The sequence below is a fragment of the Phodopus roborovskii genome, unplaced genomic scaffold, assembly GCF_943737965.1.
Source record: "Phodopus roborovskii unplaced genomic scaffold, PHOROB, whole genome shotgun sequence".
NCBI classification, from domain to species: domain Eukaryota; kingdom Metazoa; phylum Chordata; class Mammalia; order Rodentia; family Cricetidae; genus Phodopus; species Phodopus roborovskii.
Window position 1 is genome coordinate 13,907,704 of NW_026126448.1, and position 20,594 is coordinate 13,928,297.

Here is a 20,594-nt window from a genome sequence, read left to right on the forward strand (position 1 = left end):
CCTGAGTAGGTGCCTGAGATGTTTTCTGCATGCATGTACATGTGCACCTTCTGTGTCCTGGGCCCCCAGGTCTCATTCGACTGCAGGAGCTCATCATGGCCCCATCCAGGTACAACATTCGCCTGAAGATCCGTCAGCTCCCCATCGACTCGGATGACTCACGCCCCTTGCTCAAGGAGATGAAGCGGGGCCGGGAGTTCCGCATCATCTTTGATTGCAGCCACACCATGGCAGCCCAGATCCTCAAGCAGGTGGGTGAGCACTGTCCAAGCTGAGGAGTCAGGGTGGGGGCTCACATAGCTCTACTTCCTCTTTTCCAGGTACAGAGCTTGACCCCAGCAAGTATCCTAGCTGTCTCTCTGGCTGCCTGTGTGATACTGGGGGCCACTATGACTCTGTGCCTCAGTTGCACCAGCAGTGTAATGGTTCTTTTACTTCCATTGTGTTAAAGGTGTACAATCTGCCCCATGTCGTGTCCTGGTATTCAGATTGCCCCATAACTGCCTCCTAGCCCACCCCCATCAGGCTACCAAGAGACATGAGAATAGCCCTGGTAGGGTGTGGGTGTGCACAGAGGGCCTCAGCTTCTCAGAACCATCGTCAGATGTCTCACTGCCTCTCCCAGTGACTAATTCCACATAGCCAGGGCTCCTGCCTGTGACTGGCAGATTGCTCTTTAAACAGCCTGCTGAGCTTTGCAACGATGGCAGAAGAGAAGGATGGTTCTCCAGCTAGGATGGCCCTCCATTCCCAAACAGGACTCATGCTGGCAACCAAAGCCGAGCTCTGCCAGCCGATTAGGAAAGTAAGGGCAGCTGGGCGGGGTGCACACGCCTTTAATCCAGCTCAGGAGGCAGAGGCAGGCAGATCTGAGTTTGAAACCAGCCTGGTCTATTAAGTGAGTTCCAGGGGAGGGAGGCAGGCAGGCAGGCACAAAATGACCTACATCCTACCCCAGGACACCACAGTGAAACCCCAGACATTTGATCTGAACTTGTGCTTTATGTAAAAGGCCAGTAGTTATCCCTAAAAGTGTCCAGGTGACTGGAGGAATTTTGAAACACAAGAGTCAAAGATACAAGGCAATGTAGGTCTTTCAAGAGGAGGGGTTGCCAAGCAGAGACTGGGACATTTTCAAAACCCTGCAGGGCTCAAGCACCACCCTTCATTTGGAGTACCCATCCTGTCTGGCAGCCTTCATATCTGTGCCCTGCAAAGAAAGTGGAGGCAAGAGGATCATGGTTCAAGGCCAGCCTGGGCTACAGAGTGAGTTCAAGGCCAGCCTGGGCTATATAATGATGTGTGGTGTTGAGAGATACAGAGAGTATCTGGGTCCTGGGGATATCACTTAATTGGTAGAGTACTTATTCAGAATAAACAAGATCCCAGGTTCAATTCCTGTACCACATAAGCCACATGTGGTGACACCCGCCTGTAGTCTTAGCAGTCAAGAGGTACAGGAAGGAACATCAGAAATCCAATGTCATCTTCAGCCCTCCTGCAAGTTCAAGGCTGGCTTGAGAAACTTGCTGTCCTGCCTAAGGGGGAAAATACTTTCCTATTGCCCTGCCTCTGCCCTTCCATGTTACATGAGGGAGTCACCACCACCAGCACCTCCTCCTCTGTGGGTAGAGGTCATTCACAATCCCTCCTCAAACATCTCTGGGGTTATCAGTGAGATGGGACAGCAGAGACAGGGGTTCTGGTGTTGGGCCTGGAGAGGCCTTAGGGTCCCTGTGTGGAATACCTGTGCAAAGGTCCTGTAACCTTCACTGTCCTAGGGCTTCCCCTCTCTTCCCTGCATGTGTGACAGAATGACAGTCATAGCATTGGTTACCAAGGAGTAACTCAGCAGGTATCTGCCCCTTCTCACTGACACTGGAAGCAAGGGGGCTATTATTACAGCCCTTGACAAGCGAAGAGACCAAGGCTAAAGGAAAAGCAGCCAGGAATTCAGATTAGTCCCAGGTCTGTCTGCCTGCAAAACATCTAGAGTTACAGATGAGGACCCTCGGCCGAGCTAAAAGTGGACTAAAGGGGGTTGAGGCCTTTCCCGGCTGCTGGCCTCCTCCCAGCCCTCACAGCACGGACGAGGGTGACAGAGAACATAAAGCAGTTCAAAGTATATTTGACCCTGTGATAGTTTCCTCCAGAACCCTTGGTGGGCCCTGCTTTCTGAGGAACTCTGTTGAAAATGCATGACAGTCATTAGTGTTATAGATTACAGGCTTCTAATAAAACACACAGGATACATCACCCAGAGACCTCATGCAGCTGTGTACTAACAATCCCAGAGGACCGTATGCTGTGTCGTGTGACCTGATGGAATCAGGGAGGCATGGAGTTTTCCTTGCTCCGGAGAGACACTCACGCTAAGGACATCCCCCTCCAGCCTGGCTGACTAGGAGATCCACACCATGTAGAGCCAGGCTCTTGAGGTGGCTCAAGCCTCTGTCAGCATGTCTGAGTGACAGGCCCAGAGATACTGACTGAAAACCCAGACAGCTGGCCATTTCCCCGCTGTCCTGCCGAACGGGGCACTTTGGAAGAATGTGGCCCCAAACCCCACAGCAGTGGGAACCTGTTACTGTCTGCCAGCCAATCCGTGTCTTCATCGCAAGGTCTCGGTGGACACCCTAGACCTGAGCAGACAGCTTCACACAGGCCCCCGCCTGTCCTTTCTCCCAGCTCCCCTGCCCCTGGTGAACAGAGAGCTGCTGGAGTGTTCCCTGCCCCTGGCTAACTAACACTCTGCTTCCCCACAGGCCATGGCCATGGGCATGATGACTGAATACTACCACTTTATCTTCACCACTCTGGTAATGTACCCCTGGGTCCTGTGAGCAAGGGTGGGACCTGTGGGGATGAAGGTTACTTGAGTTGGGCCTGGGCCAGCCTGCTGGGGGCAGTGCTGTAGTTGGAGCAGACCCAAGCCTTCTCAAGGCTGTAGATGTCGCTCCAGGTGATACCACGATGATACCTCTGTGAACTACCCATTTTTACAAAGTCATGAGCATGGTCTCTGGAGCCACAGTGGAGAAGAAGTTCTCTGCTGACTAGTATGGAAACCCTGGGTTTCTTCCTCTACATGTCTTGGTTTCTTCCTCTGCAAAACCGGCTTCTACCTCTTTGGGAGGCCTAGTAGTCTGATCAGGCCCAGGGGTGAGAGCCTGTTTTAGAGCAGGAGTGAGTGGCTGCTAACTCTCTTTAGACCACCCTCCCATCACCTGCCAGAGGCCTCCCGTCACACCTAGAATGACCACCTTGGATCCTGCCCCATCCATTCTGAGTCAGCCCCTTGCTGTCACTGGGGCCAGCCCACCTGCTGGCTCCAGATGGGGCCTGTCCAAACTCTGAGAACATTTAGGGCCACTTAAAGCCATTAGAATAATTAGTTGTGATCTGAGATCAGCAGAATCGTGGTGTCCTGTGCCAAAGAGCTGCTAAGCCGCCTGGCCTTGGAGTGGACTCACCCTCCCTCCCTGCCCTCCCCCATTCAGGGCCCTGACCCCCACCCCCGCAGCCCTACAGTCCTGTAGATGATTTCTTCACTTATAGAGCGCCAGTCACTAGTCTTCACCCAGCATCTGGGCTAAGCCGGCAATTTCAAGATGGCTACAATTGAGGCCTTCCAGTCCATCTTCCTCTACGTGTCTGGCTCTGATACAGCTGACCTTTGACCTCAGGCAGACAACCATAGGGCACAGCACAAGGAGATGTTAAGAGCTGTAGGGCTGATAGCCGGTGAGGAGTTTAAGGCAGGCTTTCTAGAAAAAGCTAAGCTTTGAAGGATCAGTAGGAACTCACTGATAGGTGCGGGAGAGAGGAAGGGTATTCTGCCCAGAAGGAACAGAGGCAGGTTAGCTCTTCAGTGATGTGTTGGAGTTGGCTCTTACAGGAGTTGGAGAATCAGCCATGTTCTCACAGCTCCATGTTATATTCTTAGCCTAAAGTCAGCCATGCAAACACTTACACCACAGCAGTGAGCCACTGCTACCAGGCAGAGTTTCTCTCCAGCATGGAGTAGTCACTGGCATGTCCTGATTGTCACACAGCCTCCATTCATAACACCCCTTGCCCACGCAGTCAGTGCTCAGGGCCCATTCTGCTGGCTGTAAATCAAACCTGGGTGCCCGATGAAAACACCGTGAGGAGACATGAACCCTGAGAAGTGGGGACTAAGACCAGGCACCTTCTCCATAAGGGTCTACCTCACCCCAGCCTCTGCCATTCTGCGTCCCAGAAAGTCACCAGGAGCTTAGGGAAAGGGGCTCAATCCTTGGCAGCATTCCAGACCAAGACTAGAGATGACAGTGCCTTCTGAAGTGATGCCATTTTCCATGGAGGTCAAGATCAAAGGTTTCAGAAAAAGCATTCTAGTACCCCGACTCCCTCCAGTCCCGTGCAAGACGCATTTATTCCAGACCTTGCTTCCTTGGTGCAGCTGTTCTGTTCATCTTTTCATTTGCTGAGATTGCCAGCTCTGAGCTGGGAGGATGAACAGAGGTGGTCTCGACACAAAGCTCACACATGAGCTCCGAAACTTCCTCTGTGAGCAAGCCTGTCTACTTGTAGTGCCCACGGACTGCTTGGCCCACAGCAGGTGCTGTGTGATGCCTGAGCAGGAGATGAGTGGATGAATGATCGCCATACAAATTAGTCTGTAATCAGCATGATCAGTGCGAAGCATCCCTTGCAGTTAAGACCATGGACTCTGGTGTGTCTGATTGGGATTAAGATACTTCATTGTTGGGGGAGGTGGCTCAGGGTTAAGAGCACTTGCTGCGCAAGCATGGAAACTGAGTTCAAATATCCAGAACCACATTAAAAAGCCCACTGTGGCTGTGCACACTCACAACCAAGCAGTGGCTGTAGCAGGTAGGGACAGAAGGTTCTGGGGGCCTTCCTGGAATCCATCCTGGTTCCAAGTTCAGTGAGGGACCCCTCTCAAGAGGGTGAATGAGAGAGCAGATCACCCAACGTCTTCCTCTGGTCTCCGCGCAGACGTGTGTACACGCCATATACATAACCACTCACACACCACCGCCACCACAAAAGGAGATAGCTCACTTCCTTAGACAAGGTACCTCCTTCTCTTTACCTCATGCCTGTGTCTGTAAAACAATAACAATGGCAGTGTTACTTGATAGGGTCAGTGTTCAAAAGCATCGACAGCGGTGAGCTGTAGGACAACCCTTGGTACTTCCCACTGTGTGTGTCAAATAAACTCACCTCCTGCTTTTGCTTCCTGTGTGTCCTCCATCCCTCAAAACAAACATCCATGGGAGCTGTAACCCTCCCATCCCACCCCCAACAATGGACTGAGGCTCACAGAAGTGGCTCAGCAACAAGCAGGCAGCGGAAATTTTTCCCAGCACAAGCTTTCCAGCTTCCAAACCTTCTGCCAACAACTGTCACTGCAGTGTCCCCCACCCCCTCTACCAGGTAGACTCTTCATGATGCCTGGCCATAATGGTCCAGCATGGTGATTGACACTAATGGAGTAAACAGAGTCTTCATGTATCCCAGCAGCGCCCACACTTACATCCTTTGCCTGTATCCTCTGATTTTCCCTTCGAGGCCACAAGGGGAGAGTATGCTTTCTGCTCCACACCAAGAGAGATCACTTGACTGGCCCAGAGATCAGCGATACTGGCTTAGGCTCTCACTCCAGCTCTTGCCATAGCTGCTTTGGGGAACTGTTCTTCCTCTCTCCCCTTTCTGAGGCACAGGAGACCAGGCTCTTCCAGGAAGATGTGGTTGCTATAGTACAGACACCTTTATGGTGGACTGCGGATCAGGTGTCTTCCATGCAATCCCAGTGGCCTCCACTATGCCTCCCTCTGTCTTCTTCCCTGGTCACAGCCTGTTGCTAGGGTCTTTCTTCCAGCCCTGTTAGCTGGGGACTCTACCTCGTGACTCTCCCTTTTCAAGCCCATTGGTCAGTGGTGGCTATATTAGGAAGGGGAATGGCATTTGGCATTTATCTTAGGAAATGCACATCATCAACCCCTCCCTTCAAAAAATTTCTCCAAAGTCACTTCTCCCATGCCGAAGACGTTTTAATTACCCTAGCTGCCATTATCGGTGTCAGCCAGCTTTGAGCCATTCCCAGATAACCCTGTGCTAATCAGCCCCAGCTGAGCCCCTGGTGCATGTCATATGTAGGTAAGAGCCTGGAGGTGAAAAAAAAAGAATTATAATAAATTAATAGATAAGCAATCACAATTAATGCCACTTCCCGGCAATAACAGTTACATCATGGGAAAGATATTTTCATCTGTCGTTCCTTGAGGCCATGTTTTCCGAGCATCGGCTTCTCCCCATTCAGACCCATGGGGTGCTAATGAATTAGTCTATTATGTTATGCTGAACGTTTCTAAAAGGTCCCCAGTCGACACTGAATTCAGTGTGTCAACATTTGGCATCGGAAATGCAACTTTTTGCCAAGCTGCAAAGTTGCCCACAGTTCACCGTGTTGAGCACTTAGGGTCTTGGCCCAGGGCAGTTTGAACAACAACAACAACAACAAAAAGACTGGACAAAGATGCTTCTTCGCCAGCTCCTCACTGTCACTACTCTCATGGCACAGGGATGGGGTGCTCAGCATTCCTAGCCCTAGGAAACATTGTAGGAAAGCCCAGACCAGAGAATGACATGATGGGCAGTCATTAGAACTGTTATGATTCCAATCAAGAATGCCCCCTGGCCAGCTCAGCTCATGCTATGGATACTTGTTCCATAGCTGGGGACAATATTTTTTGGAGGCTCTAGGACCTTTATCAGGAGGCGGGGCCAGCTGCTAGAAATAGGTACTTCAAGGTCATACCCAGCCCCTGGTTCCTGCCATCCTTTCTGCTTCCAGGTCTACCATGGTGTGAACAATTGTTGAAACATACTCCCACCTCTGTGGTGCCAACTGCTTTTCCATCCATTCCCTTGACTATGATGTGATGGAGCTGCCTGAAACCATGAGCTGAAATAGTCCTTTCTTCCCTTGAAATGTTCTGTCAGGGATGTTATCACAGCTATGAAGAGAAATAAAACAAAACAACAACAACTAAAACCAGCAACTAGTAAGCTCTCTCCAGCTGTGGCTGTCTTGTCAGAACAAATGCTGCATGGAGGGACTGGGGAGGACAGCGTCACTAGCACACAAGCCTCCCTACCAAGGCAGAGACACTGTCCTTCACACTGACTCAAGTCAGCTTCTGGGCCCAGGGATGGTAAACTGAGTCAGAGGCCCTGAGGAGGCTTCTGTCTTAGCATCTGTCATGTCTTAGACATCAGGTCAGCATTGAAGCTGAAAAGAGGCTGAGCCCCATACTGAGAAGGGTGAGCATGGCAGCCATCTGTACATGGTCCGTACCCCTGCCCCCAGCAGCTCAGCTCCAGCCCCAGACTTGCATACACCACTACAAAGCAAAATCTGCCTAGCTCTCCAGACCTTTCTGGAACAGTTTCTCAGGTCCAGATCTCTAAGCAAACACACATCAGGGACTCACCTTTCTTCCCAGGCAATTCTCCAAGCTACTCTCAACTTACATCCTCACAGAGATCCTCCTCCAATGGGAAGGTAAACATTTAAACACCCAGGAAATTACCAGCCAGGCTGACCGTTCTTTCCACATCCAGGGTAAGAATGCTCAAGAGCTCAAGGGATCATAGGGATGTCAGGCACCAGACCTTATTGGCTATAACCTGCTAGGGTGATGAATGCCTGAAAATCCCAGGACCAGAGATGGATCTCTGATAGACCTTGTATATGTAGAGGAAAAATCAGAGGAGGCTTCTGGGAAGCAGTGATGCTTCTCTGAGTCTAAGAGAGCATCTCACAGATACTTTGAGCTCCATCTGTCAGGGACTGAGGTATCTACAAACCCATCTGACTTGGGATAAAAAGAAGGGAAGGTAGGACAAGGTAGAGGTCGTTCAACCTGCGTGGAGTGGAAACTGGGGATGGACACAGGAAAACAAGATGCAGGGATAGTTTCTGATCTATGATAAGGAGTTATCTATCTATCTATCTATCTATTTTCTGAGCAGGAATGTGATGGAATGTCATAGCCTATATGAGCCACAAACAACAAGAGTTTCTCTGGCTCACAGTGCTGTGGACTGGGAAGTCTGGGAACATGGTGCTGGCCCCTGGTGAGAACCTTCAGGCTTCATTATAGCATGGTGGATGAGCCATTGAACACGGGACCAGGAAGTTGACCAAACTCCTTTAGAGGCCTTCCTTTCCTGTGTTGCTGAGGGCAGAGCCCTTGTGGCTTAATTACCTCTTCTGCAAGTCACTCCCACCCAAGGGCTATTTCTTTGCCCATAAAATAAGAAAGGAAGCTGCTATGAAAGTTAAAATGGTGTGATTGTCCCCACATTCACTCTCTACTGAGATTGGTACCATCTAGATACCCTCTGGCCATCTTAGTGTGGACTCCCTCCCTACAGCCTCCCATTCTTATCCAGGTTCCTCCCCATCCTGACAGCTGGCCTGGAAGCAGGGTCATATAGTGAGCTGTCCCATGATAGTCATAGTATTCACAGGGGGTTGGCTCCAGGGCCCCCTTAGATAGGAACTTCTGTAGATGCCTGTCCTTGTCAAGGTTTCTATTGCTGCAATGAAACACCCTGACCAAAAGCAACATGGGGAGGAACTTACACTTACACATCCAGTCTGTTGTAATGTTTTAAAAAGCAGCTCAAGAAAGACACTACACATGGTTCAAGTGGAAGGGTTTTTTATTAAGGGAAAAGTGGAGTGGGGAGAGTGGCCTCTGGGGATAGAGGCAGAAAGAGAGGCAGAGAAAGGGAGAAAGAGATGGGGATGGGAGGTGAGCAGGGCCCTTTTAAAAGGGAACATAGCGAATGTGCACAGGTGGTGCTCTTAGTGGCTGCAGCTGAGTATGTGTCCAGGCCAATACAGATGCCTGAATACTAACACAGTCCATCCTGGAAAGACATCAGTGCAAGCATTCAAGCAGGGCAGGAGCCTGGAGTCAGGAGCTGATGCAGAGGGCATGGAGGATGCTGCTTACTGGCTTGATCTCTTGTGGCTTGCTCATTCTGCTTTCTTATAAAACCCAGGCTACTTGTCAAAGTGTGGCCCCACCCACTGTGGGATGGGCCCTCCCACATCAATCCTGACAATACCCCATAGAGTTGCCTACAGGCCAGTCTTATGGAGGCATTTTCTCAATTGTGGTTCTTTCTTCTCAGATAATTCTAACTTGTGTCAAGTTGACATAAAAGTAGCCAGCACAGTGCTCAAGTCTCTTATATACAATCACATCATATTTTACATATTATTAATGCATGCTCTTATCTCCCTCAAGTCGACTCTAGATAACTTACAGTACCCAATACAATGTAAATGCTGTGTGGTTCATGATATTGTTAGGGAATTGTGGAGAGAAAGAAAGTCTGCATGTGCAGAATAGATGAGCAATTAAAATAAATTACACACACACACACTATTGGTTGAATTCACAGATGCACAGACTTGGGAAGCTGGTTGTATTTGTTTGGACAGGTTAAGATGAGACTTTCTTGCCTGGGCTCCAAGGCCCCCTTTTCTCTGATAAGGAGACATGAATGCACACAGTACCTTCTAGAACGGGAATGCAGGAGAAGGAGAGTTCAGCACCAGGAGGAGTGTTTCAGAGCCCACGGGACTCTCAAGCATTGTGTGAGATCTGCTCTATGGACTCCAGCCCACGTCCCTTTTATTATCTGAGGTTGGCACTGGGGTAGGGGTAGAGGTGGGAGTGGGCTTCAGGTATGAAGTAGAAGGCTACTCGATGAAGGGAAGCAGGAAAGTGCAGACAAAGACTCAGTTTCCCCAGTCCTGGTTTGCAGCTAGTCTACATTATGCAAGTTTTATTTTTGAAAATCAAAACATTAGTCTGAAGTGTAGATTTGGATGTGTTTCTAAGTCTAGAGGGAATAGTCTGGTGGCAAAGCAGAACGTTTGAGGGATGGGGTGAGTAGCGGGTTTTAAGGGGGGAGGGACATAGAGTAAAACAGCCAGGTTACATACAAAATAGATTAATCTCCTGCAAAGCAATAAAACCACCGCCTTAGGGATGACCTTTTGTGCCAGACACAAATCTCATGTTCAGCAGAAGTTTGGGCTTTAACTAGCATTAACAGCAGTTCCTAACCCCGTGATCTGTAAGCAGCCATTCCATTTATTGAAAGCATACGGCAATTCTCTTGTGTCCCCTTGAGTTTGTAGGCATTTCGAACCTGTGGCACTCTGCTTGGCTCCAGTGAAGGCTAGCTACCCGTTCACATGATGTCCTCTCTGTTAAGGGACAGCTGGCTATTCCCATTGCCCTACCTCTTGGCTCCTTGTCTCACCAGCCCATTGCCCTGAGCTGGAGCTGTGGGCTTTAATATCCTATTCTCCCTGGCTGTCAGCCAAGACCCGCCCATCTACCAGGCTCCATGGGACCTGACCTGTTCCCAGCAGGCAGGTTGCAAAGGCTTTGCCTGTGACTTCCGGAAGAGTCCGGGAAGAAGGGAGTAGATTTCTTTGGTACCCATTTGGACCCCTCTGTGAAGGAAAATAAATATACTCTGGCCTTTCTGCTTTGTTCAGTGTCACTTGGAGATGCCTAGGCCCAGCACCCTTCATCCTCCCAAAGTGAGAGGGTTCTTCTGGGTCCTATAATTGGGAGTGGCCCCCATTTTGTAGACAAAGAAACATGACGATGGCTCCCATAGTCAGCATGTGAGGTCAGTATCAGGAGATCCAAGGGGTGAACTCTGTTCAGTCCTCTAGTGGGTACTCCAGTCACCATTCATGCATAGGGCTCTGCGGCACACCACAGCTCAGGCCAAGGGGTGCCTGGGTCCAGAGGGTGAGGGAGGGGAACTGGGCCAGCCCTTAGCCACATCAATCTCTCTCTCTCTCTCTCTCTCTCTCTCTCTCTCTCTCTCTCTCTCTTCAGGATCTCTACGCACTAGACCTGGAACCCTATCGATACTCAGGGGTGAACCTGACTGGGTTCCGCATACTCAACGTGGACAACCCCCATGTCTCAGCCATTGTGGAGAAGTGGTCCATGGAACGGCTACAGGCAGCTCCTCGGGCAGAGTCTGGCCTGTTGGATGGAGTGATGATGGTACAGTGAGCAGATGGATAGATGGGCCCCACGAGCTCCTCCCCCTCTCTCTTTCCTTCCTTCTTCCCTCTCTCCCTTCCATCTCCCCATGAAACACTTCTTTTCTGCCAAATATCAGGCAGAGCCCCAGGAACAACAATCCCACCCCAAGGGCCACCTCTAATGGAGCCATAAGATAAAAAAGAGCTAAAGACCATGGGGACTTAGTTGTGACTGGCAAGCGTGGGGCTGAGGAGGCAAGAAAGGAGTAAGAAGTGTGTGGGGTTAGATATGATCTGGGCAGAGGGTCTGGAGATAGCCTGAGCTACAGAAAAGAGGGTAGCACTGAGGTACCACAGACTCATAGCATCACTGAGGCTGGCCTCTCCAGGTAAAAGGACAGGGCTCCTTCTGGGCCTACGGGTCTGTCCCCTCCACAGGACACCGTGGGCTTGTAGTGGGAAAGGGGAGAGGGGGCAGGAGCTGAAGTGAATGCAACAGCCACAGCCCTCAGGCAGGCCTCTGCCCTCTGCAGACTGATGCAGCCCTGCTCTACGATGCCGTTCACATCGTGTCTGTGTGCTACCAGCGAGCGCCTCAGATGACCGTGAACTCCCTGCAGTGCCATCGGCACAAGGCCTGGCGCTTTGGTGGCCGCTTTATGAACTTCATCAAGGAGGTGAGTCCCGTACCTCTCCAGGGATTCCCCCCCCCCCCCGCCCCCAGCGGCTGTCGATGCTCTGAAGTAGCAGAGAGCTGGAGTGCTCAGGCGTGAGAGTCAAGGAGCAGAGTTTCCTGTTACATATAGACTAGGGCAGGTCACTTCACATCTCCAAGCCTCAGTCTCCCCAGTCTCGAAGGGGATTGAGAAGCCTGGGTGATCAAAGGACCCTCTCTCACTGCCCTTGCTGCTGTCACTCTGGATGCAGGGTTTATGGCTCCCATCTACAGACACATAAATACACTCAGTCCAGGCCTCGAGTACCGGTGCAGTCCTTTGCCACTGGCTAAGTGGCTTGGTGGGGTGACTGCCTCTTTGATCCTTAATTCACAATTGTTGGGAAGATGGAGTAAAACCCAGGGTCTAATCAGCATCCAGTCTCAGTTACTAGCAAGAAGAAAAGGCCATGAAGGATGAGGTCTAGGCAGGGTTATCCTGGGCTAGAGTGAGTGGGTGAGTCGACCATGATCAACACCAAGAAGCTCAGTTGTAGTCCTCTAGGGAGGTCCAGATTCTTCCACTGGCTGAGGGTTGATCTCAGAGTTGTACCTGGCCTGGCATAACAGTTGTGACAGCCCTGAGGTTTTAGTCACCATCATCTGTAGTCACTCTAACTTCCTTTGGGGTAGTGGGTTCCAGCCAGAGGGCCCGCAGCCCACACTGCTTCAGAGACCCCGCCTCTTCATCCCTTGCCCCTTGGAAAGCATGAGGCTCAGCCATGAATGCCCAAGGGGAGCAGACTCTCCACTGCCCAGCCTAGAAAGAGAAGTCCCATTCCCCACTCCAGGAGCTCTCCTACCCAGGCTAGGGTGGACAGAACTCCTTCTGCTCTTAGGGTCCTGGGGGCCAGGCAAGAGCAGCCATGAAATGCTCATGGTCTATAACTGGCCACTTCTAGAACCCAGGTACCCTGCAGAGTCCAGCCTTCCCTTTGTCCGTTTCCAAGTTGCCCATCTCCCTGTCTGACTGCGTGACAGTAAATCATTTTAAAGACTTGGCATTTCCGAGAGTAGCTGGAAAATACCAGGCCGGAGTTCAGAGCGTGCGAAGCATCTTTCATTTAGCCAGGCCTGAGCTGCTGCTAGAGGGGGCGGGTGGGCTGGGAAATGTCACGGGGAGGAGCTGCCCATGGCTCCCTGCCCTGCCCCTGCCCACCCGCCCACAGACAGGCCGCACCTGCTGGCATTTAATTCCTCTGGCACTGACAGGGAGGAAGGCCTCCTCTGTAGGAGCAAGGCAGCTGAAGACACCTGCTGAGATTTCCCTAGGGGCCAACAGATAGCCAGAGGGTGTGGGCTGCAACAGAGAGATGGAAGCCAGGGGAAGGGGGAGCCAGCCTGAGGGAAGCCAGGCCTCCCTGTGAAGTCATAAACAGAGCTGTTCACCTCCTCTGATGTGGCTTTTAATCTCTGTCCCCTTGACCCCCAGCTTTCCCAGGCTTCTCTCTCTCTCTCTCTCTCTCTCTCTCTCTCTCTCTCTCTCTCTCTCTCTCTCTCTCTCTGTGTGTGTGTGTGTGTGTGTGTGTGTGTGTGTGTGTGTGTAGGAGATGCTCTGCCTTGTCTTCTTTGACCCTGGCTCTCTCACTGAAGCTGGCATTCACTGATTAGGTGTGCTAGCTGACCAGTGAGCCCTGGCAATCCACTCACCTTCACCCCACCCACACCCAGTGCTAGGGTTACTGATGCCTGCAACCACACCTGACATTTTCATGTGAACACTAAGGACCGACTCAATAACTCAGGCTTCCGTGTCAGGCATTTTACTAACTGAACCATCTCCTCAGAGCCTCAGTCCATCTTTGAACCTCAGTGTCCACATCTGAGAAATGGAGACAATGATGAGCACTTTGCAGGGTCACAATGGAAGTTCAGTGGGCTCCTTAGGGTGTAGTAACTCCCTTCTATAAGTTCTCTCTGTGAGCCTGGCCTTGTCCAAAGTTCTGCTCTGCCTCCGTTCCCAGGAGTCCCTGGGGCTCCAGAATCCACAGAAGGACATGCCAACCTGTAACACTCATCATGGTCATACACACAGGAGTAGTACTGGGTGGGCCCTTTACCGCCACTTTAAGAACCTGCACACCAATGGGTTGTTATATAGATTGAGCCTCTTTTGTTCTGTAGCCTTCAAGGGGCTCCAGGATGTTGCCCCTGAGTTGGGACACCTTTGGTCCATCCACTGTTTTTATTTGTTTGTCTGTTTTTGTTTTTTTGGTTTTTTTTTTGTTTTGTTTTGTTTTGTTTTGTTTTTTGTTTTTTTTTCCAGAGAAGCACTTGAGACAGAACCCCAGTAAGTAACAGAGGCTGCCTGGAATTTACAATCCTCCTGCCTCTAACCCAACTATCATCTACCATTATTCATAAAAGTCTTCAGGGACTCCAAGCTGCCCCAGAACAGGGAGACCCTCTAGATCTTTAGGTGGGATCTAAAGATAAGCTTCTGGGGCCCCGGAACCATGTGATGGGGCTGATGCTCATTCCAGGAAGAGGCCAGGAGCCCCGCTCAGAATATAGTGCTCAGCCAGATTCCCAGAATTCAGACTCCTGCTGTTCACACCTCTCCTCTGGATACTTCATTCCTCCCCCTCCACTCACTAGCCTGTCTGAGGATGCCCTGACACACACACACACACACACACACACACACACACACACACACAGAGAGAGAGAGAGAGAGGCTGTTTCCCTTCTATTTCCTTGGACCCTGGGATGGATGGTGGGTCTTCTCCCATATTAAGAAATTTAACTGTAACATACACACCAGCTTCAGCTCCAAGGAGAAAGAAGAAGGAAGGGATCCAAACCAAGTGGTGAGGGGTGGGACCAGAGGTCTAGCTTGGCAAAGTATGAGGCTCCCAATACTGTCTCTCTCTAGGCCTGTTTTCCCATCTGTAACATGGGAATCATGATCCTCAATGGGCCAGCTCTCAAAGCTACTGGGGAGGTTGAGTGACACCAAAGTGGGGTCATATCTTGTGGTATTGCCTCTCTGGCTAGGGCCATGACTCCACCAATGAAGGGCCTGTCACTTAAGCATGAAAATAAAACTTGGAGTACCCAGCACCCACATATGAATCTGCTCACAGTATACATCTATAATACCAGGGCTGGGAAGGCAGGCAAACGGGTATACAGAACTCACTGGGCTGCCATCCTTCCTGAGTCAGTGAGAGACGCTGTCTCAAAATATGTAATGAAAGGTCTGGAGAGATGGCTGTGCAGGTAAAACCTCTCTCTTTTTGTGCAATCTCAAGAACCTGGGTTCAAATCCAACACTCGTATAAAAGCTAGGCATGGCTGCACATGCCCGTCGCCCAGGCATTGAGGAACAGAGACTGGTGGATCCCAGAAGCCTGTTGATCAGCTACCCTAGACAAGAGGGCAAGCTTCAGGCTCAGTGAGAAACCCTATCTCAAGAGAATAAGGTGGAGCACAATCGATGAAGACGACTCTCATCTCTGCGTGGCCATGGCTACCCACACATGTATATGCAACACACACGTTTATATTATTATTGCTATTTTTATTTTAAATAATATAGTGACTGAGGAGAACATTCAACATTGACCTCCCACGTCTGCACACACACGCTAACATTCCTATAGGCACACACATACAAACACACAGAAAAGGTACACCACGCACCCTTCTGTACACAAAGAATGATTACTCTGGACCCTCAGGAAAGAGACAGTCTGTAACAATATCCACCACTGGCAAATCTGAAGATAGCGGGACTCCCCTTAGGTAGGAATGGCTGTGGGCTTGTCACCTATTCATAAGCACAGGCCATGGCCAGACTGGCTCAGCCTGGCCTAGAAGATAGTCTGTATTAGGCTAAACCTGCCTCTGTCTGTCTGTCTGTCTGTCTATGTTAATGACAACAGAATGACGGAAGCTGCCATTTATCCAGGGCCTGTGTTAGACCAGGCTCTCCTCTGTATTTTCCCGGGCTTATTTCACTCTGTTTTTGGGAAGATGGAAACCACGACTAGTTCCATTTTATAGCCCAGGAAAGTGAGGCAGAGAGTACTCTAGGTCACAGAGCTAGTGGACTCGAGCCCAACACTTGGACCCCAGAGTTCTCAACTATGGCAGGAAGCTGCAGGGGCAGGTTGAGGGACTTCTTTCAGCTCCCTCCCTCTTTGGGGGCAATGCTCCCAGGCTGTGGCTCTGCAAACAGAGCCTCGTGGGCCTGTGGGCATTGCTATCTCTTGGTGGGTTTCATGTGCCCCAGCTCTGCTCACCTGCCTCCCTGGCCCTCTCCAGGGATCTGACGCGGGCTCCCCCTTCCCAGGGCTTCGAGGCGGGGGCTCGTTTGAGCGCATCCGAGATCGATGTTGTACACGAGAAGGTGCAGATGTAGAGCTGGCTAAAGAGCGTAATAGAATTTATGGAAATCGCTGGCTCGCACCACAGCCCGAGCAATGATGGAGGTGATTATTAATTAATCATGGTCTTGGGGGAACAGTATCAGTGCAAGGAGTAATTAAAATGAAGCATTGTACAGTTGTACCGAATGATGATTTATGAGCCCGAGGAATTGCTGCTCTGCCCTCTCCCCTCCGCAGGCTCAATGGGAAGGATTAACTGGACGGATTGTTTTCAACAAAACCAGTGGCTTGCGGACTGATTTTGATCTGGACATCATCAGCCTGAAGGAGGATGGCCTGGAGAAGGTGTGTAGGCCCTGGAGAAGGCTCAGCAGAGTCCCAGAGATGTTGGAAGTGCCTTCCACAAGTTCCAGGCAGAGGGGCAAGATCTGTTGACAGTCAACGGACCCAGCATGCCCTCTGGGCTAGAGGAGCTGTGGACTAGAGTCCTGTTACACTTGAGGGTGCCAGGTTCAGAGGCCTAGCTAGAACAACACCTATGCCATCACTCTGTGAGCTAGGCTTGTCAGAGAAACACAATCAAAGATTTGTGGCACAAACTGACTGCCTCTAAGACCCTGAAGGATTGGGTCAGCAATAGGGACATAAATTTACTTAAGTTAAACTCCACAGAGTACCTGACTTGGGGTAGGAAGCTCACGGTTCTTGAAGGCATTTAAGCAAATATGGAGAGATTGCTTATCGGGGAGACTGAGGAAATCCTTACCTCAAAGATGTTGAAATCTTTGGGGACTGGGCGCCCCCCAACTCCAGCTTCTCACACCACTGATCACAGCATTTGGTACAAGAAAGCAATCCTATCTGGACTTGGGGGCCTCTCATCTGGCAACATGGAAATATTCTAATGAGGCTGTCTCCTGTCCCCTAGAACCTTCAATGTGTACTGTGCCAAGAAGGGGCTTTAACCTGGGGCTCCAGTTTTCAGCATCTGGAGGAGCCAGCAACTCAGCCACATCCATCCCACTGTATGTCATCCCTGAGAGCCACCTGCCTTCCCCTCCAACGCTGTGCTATGGCATTTATACAATATGGAGAGCAGTTCCCAGGAGGCTAGCGGGGCCTTCGGGGTAGACTCCCACCCTCCCTCCCTGTATGCCTGGTTCAGCCTCTACCGAGGGCTCTTGCAACACCCTTCCCTGCTTCCCGCCTCACTCTCATCCATCCTGAAGGTGCATGCACGTGGAGCTTTATCAAGCTCAGCTCAGCCCTGCCGATGGCTCCCCAGTTCAGTCAGTATGTTACAGACCTTCATCGGGGCCTTTTAGACTCTGAGAATTTTCTCAGCTGCCCTCCCCACCCAGCCCAGTCTCCTCTGCTCCCTGAAATCCCTTCCCCCAGTTAATTCAGGTTCCCATCCTCCAAAACATCTGAGTGTGACCTCACCCTGGTGCCCTGGCTGTAAAAGCGACATCTGTCCCACCAGGCATGGACCTGGCTCTGCTTGGCCTCAAGTGCTAGCCTTGGTATACCTGTGGCCATGACTCTCCGATTCTCTCCTAGTCCTCTCATTCACTGTGTAGGGAGGGGTGACCAGGAATCCTCAGTTCATCCACAACTACTTCATGCCATGTGTGGCATTCATTCCCAAGGACAGGGACTTGAGGCCTCCATTCCTAAAACCACCTGAGACCCACTCTTCCCACCCTAGGCACAGTCCATGAGTTCCCATCAGTCTTTGTTTAAGGTCCCCAGTGCTGCAGAGCAGCCTTCCTCCAGGCAGTGACACAGCTGGCATTGGGCTCACAGGTAGCCATGTCTCTGCCACTCATCTTTAGGGACAGCGTCAATTTCTAGGGCTAGTAGATAGATGGCACACATGCCATCGCTTTCCGCTCCTGTGCCCATGGCAGGCATCAGTAATTGATCACTGGAGCACTCTTGCATCTGAGCCCACCCTGCAGCATCTATCTCCCAACAGTCCTCCAGGCAGCTGGTACAAATTGACCGTAGCTAATACTCAAGGAAAACTCTATTATCCCTAGATGGAGGTTGGCCTGCAGGATGCCTACCAGAGGCTCCCCGTCATACCTGGGCCTGAAAGCAGATAGCCTGTTCACTCCTGTTCTTTTCATTCACGCCATGCCTGGCATCTATCAGGGCTTAGAAGAAAGAGCTTGCTGGCCTGAAGCTCCCTGCTGCTCACCGACCTCTGGACAGATGTTTGCTGAGTGTCTCCTGCACCTAGCCCTCTTGCTCAGCACCCAGCCCTCTTGCTCAGCATCCCCACATTGAACTTGACCCACTATAGAGAAGAGCCTCTCCACTCCCATCTGCCCATCTTCACTCCTTGTGGCCCCGGTGGTACACACAGGCAGGGACCGTGCTGAGCCCCCACCACAGCCACAGCCTCTCATTGCCTCATTCTGTTTGCTAAGCTGGGTCAGAGCTGATCCAGCTAGCTCCAGCCGGTGGCTTTGGGAGGATTAAGGCAGAATTACCCAAGCATAATTACGTATCTTCGTGCTATCTGTTGTGCACAGCTCTCTGAGTGGGATGTTTGCTCTTGGCCTCTGTTTAATTGATTAGGTTTTCTGAGTACCCCCAACTGGGCCAAGGACAGAGTGGGTGTGCTGATGTCTTCCCTGAGAGAGGAGCCAAGATGAGGCCCAGCTGGGAAGTTTGCTCAGAATGCACCTGCAAGAGGCCCAGGGCTTTAGAGTGACTTATAAAAAATGCATTGCATTTATTTATTCATTGTGTGTGCATGTATGGAATCATGCCACTGTGCACCTGTGAGGACCAGAGGACAACTTTCAGGAGTCAGTTCTTTCCTTCTATGATGTAGGGATCAAACTCGGGTCATCAGGCTTGGCAGCATGTGCCTGCTGAGCCATCTTGTCATCCTGGGATGACTTTTAAACCCTGCTTCTCCTTCCTTGACTTTAGTGTCTGACTTGGTATTGGTAAGGATGCCATGGCAACCAGGGTATATGCCTGTTTTAGAGGGGAAACCACAAAGCAAAGTGCCTTCAACCTTAGTGCAGTTCACAGGACTTACACCATCGCCCAAAACAGCTTCCAAGGCTAGCCTGCTACCTGTTCACCTACAGTTCCTCCTTCCCTTAGTCCATACATGTGGAACACTTCTCCATCATCCCAATGGGAGCATCACCTTCATTCCAGGATGAGCTGGGCATTTCAGGTGTCTGGCCTGGAAGAGAGTTGTTGACTAAGCAGCAATGTGCCCAGTGCCTTGTCAGGAGGTGGCCCTGGCCTAACCCTGGACCCCTGGCCCTTCTACCCCTGCTGGATATCTACTGCAGGGTCTCCCCAGATCCCTGCAGCTCCTCTGCATTTCTCCTTTAACTGAGACTTTGTCAGCATGAGGAAAAGGAAAAATTCACACCTGAAGTCTCCTTAGAGGAGGGAGGGCAGCAGGGTTGTCATCAGAATTGTTAACTCCAAACACACAGTTACAGTGACAGCAGAAATGGCTGTGGTGGCTGGAAGCAGATGGCCTTGCTGATGTGGGGAAAGGAAGGACTCAGCACATTTTTTTTGTCTCTCTGTCTATCCAGGTTGGGGTGTGGAGTCCAGCTGACGGTCTCAACATCACTGAGGTTGCCAAAGGCCGAGGTCCTAATGTCACTGACTCTCTGACCAACAGGTCTCTCATTGTCACTACTGTGCTGGTAAGAGCCTCAGCCCCTGCTGGAAGGGCTGTTTGACCTAGAAGTGGGCTGGCATCTGACCTGGGAGACCCCTCCACCCCCACCTGTCACATCTTGGGTACCCCTTAGGAGGCTCCTAGGAGACAGTAGCTAAGTGGATCACAAGAAAATAGAAACTTCTAGGAAGATTCAGAAAGCTCTTAGAGGGAGGTAGGAACCCAGGATCTCTCCCCACCCCCCAAGAGAAATCCGAGTTTGCCATCTCTCCTACATCAGAGTCCCTGCTTTCTCAGTAGGTCCACAAAAGTGACTGTTCATCACAACTACAGGGCTGCTCTCCCACCTCAAGTCCCAGGGCCAAGGCCCTTCCCTTGAGCCCCTCCTGCCATGGCCACGCATGCCACACTACAAAGGTTTATAGGTTCCGAGAGCTGGAGGCTGTGACCTCTTCCTTGAATAGAGCCACATCCCATCCTCCTTTTGTGATGAGTCAGTGGGACTCATCTTCCCATGATGCTTAAATGTGGGTAGCTCCTCCTGCCTCCCCAGCTGAAGCAGTGTAGCCAGGCCCCTTCTTTGTGCCTTCCAATCCCCTCCTGCCCTTGTTCTCTGGACCCCTTCAGCCAGGAAGTGGCTGGTGGACTCCTGCAGGCTCCCTGCGCCTTGCAGCTTGCAGCCACTGTCCTCCCCTTACTGACCGGCACTGTTCCCATTCTTCGTGTGTGACCGCCTCCTGCAAAGACAAAAAGAAGCTCAGAGCAGAC

General features: G+C 51.1%; 1 protein-coding gene across 1 annotated transcript in view; it reads left to right on the forward strand.

Moving 5' to 3' along the window:
* The window catches only part of Grik3 (glutamate ionotropic receptor kainate type subunit 3), a 210,921-nt gene that overhangs the window by 147,061 nt on the left and 43,266 nt on the right, over window positions 1-20,594 (forward strand). Inside the window, exons 4-9 of the mRNA XM_051188767.1 lie at window positions 70-251; window positions 2,766-2,819; window positions 10,956-11,129; window positions 11,644-11,787; window positions 16,397-16,504; window positions 19,738-19,851. Coding sequence (XP_051044724.1) covers window positions 70-251; window positions 2,766-2,819; window positions 10,956-11,129; window positions 11,644-11,787; window positions 16,397-16,504; window positions 19,738-19,851 — 776 coding nt within the window. The remainder of the gene's footprint in view (window positions 1-69; window positions 252-2,765; window positions 2,820-10,955; window positions 11,130-11,643; window positions 11,788-16,396; window positions 16,505-19,737; window positions 19,852-20,594) is intronic.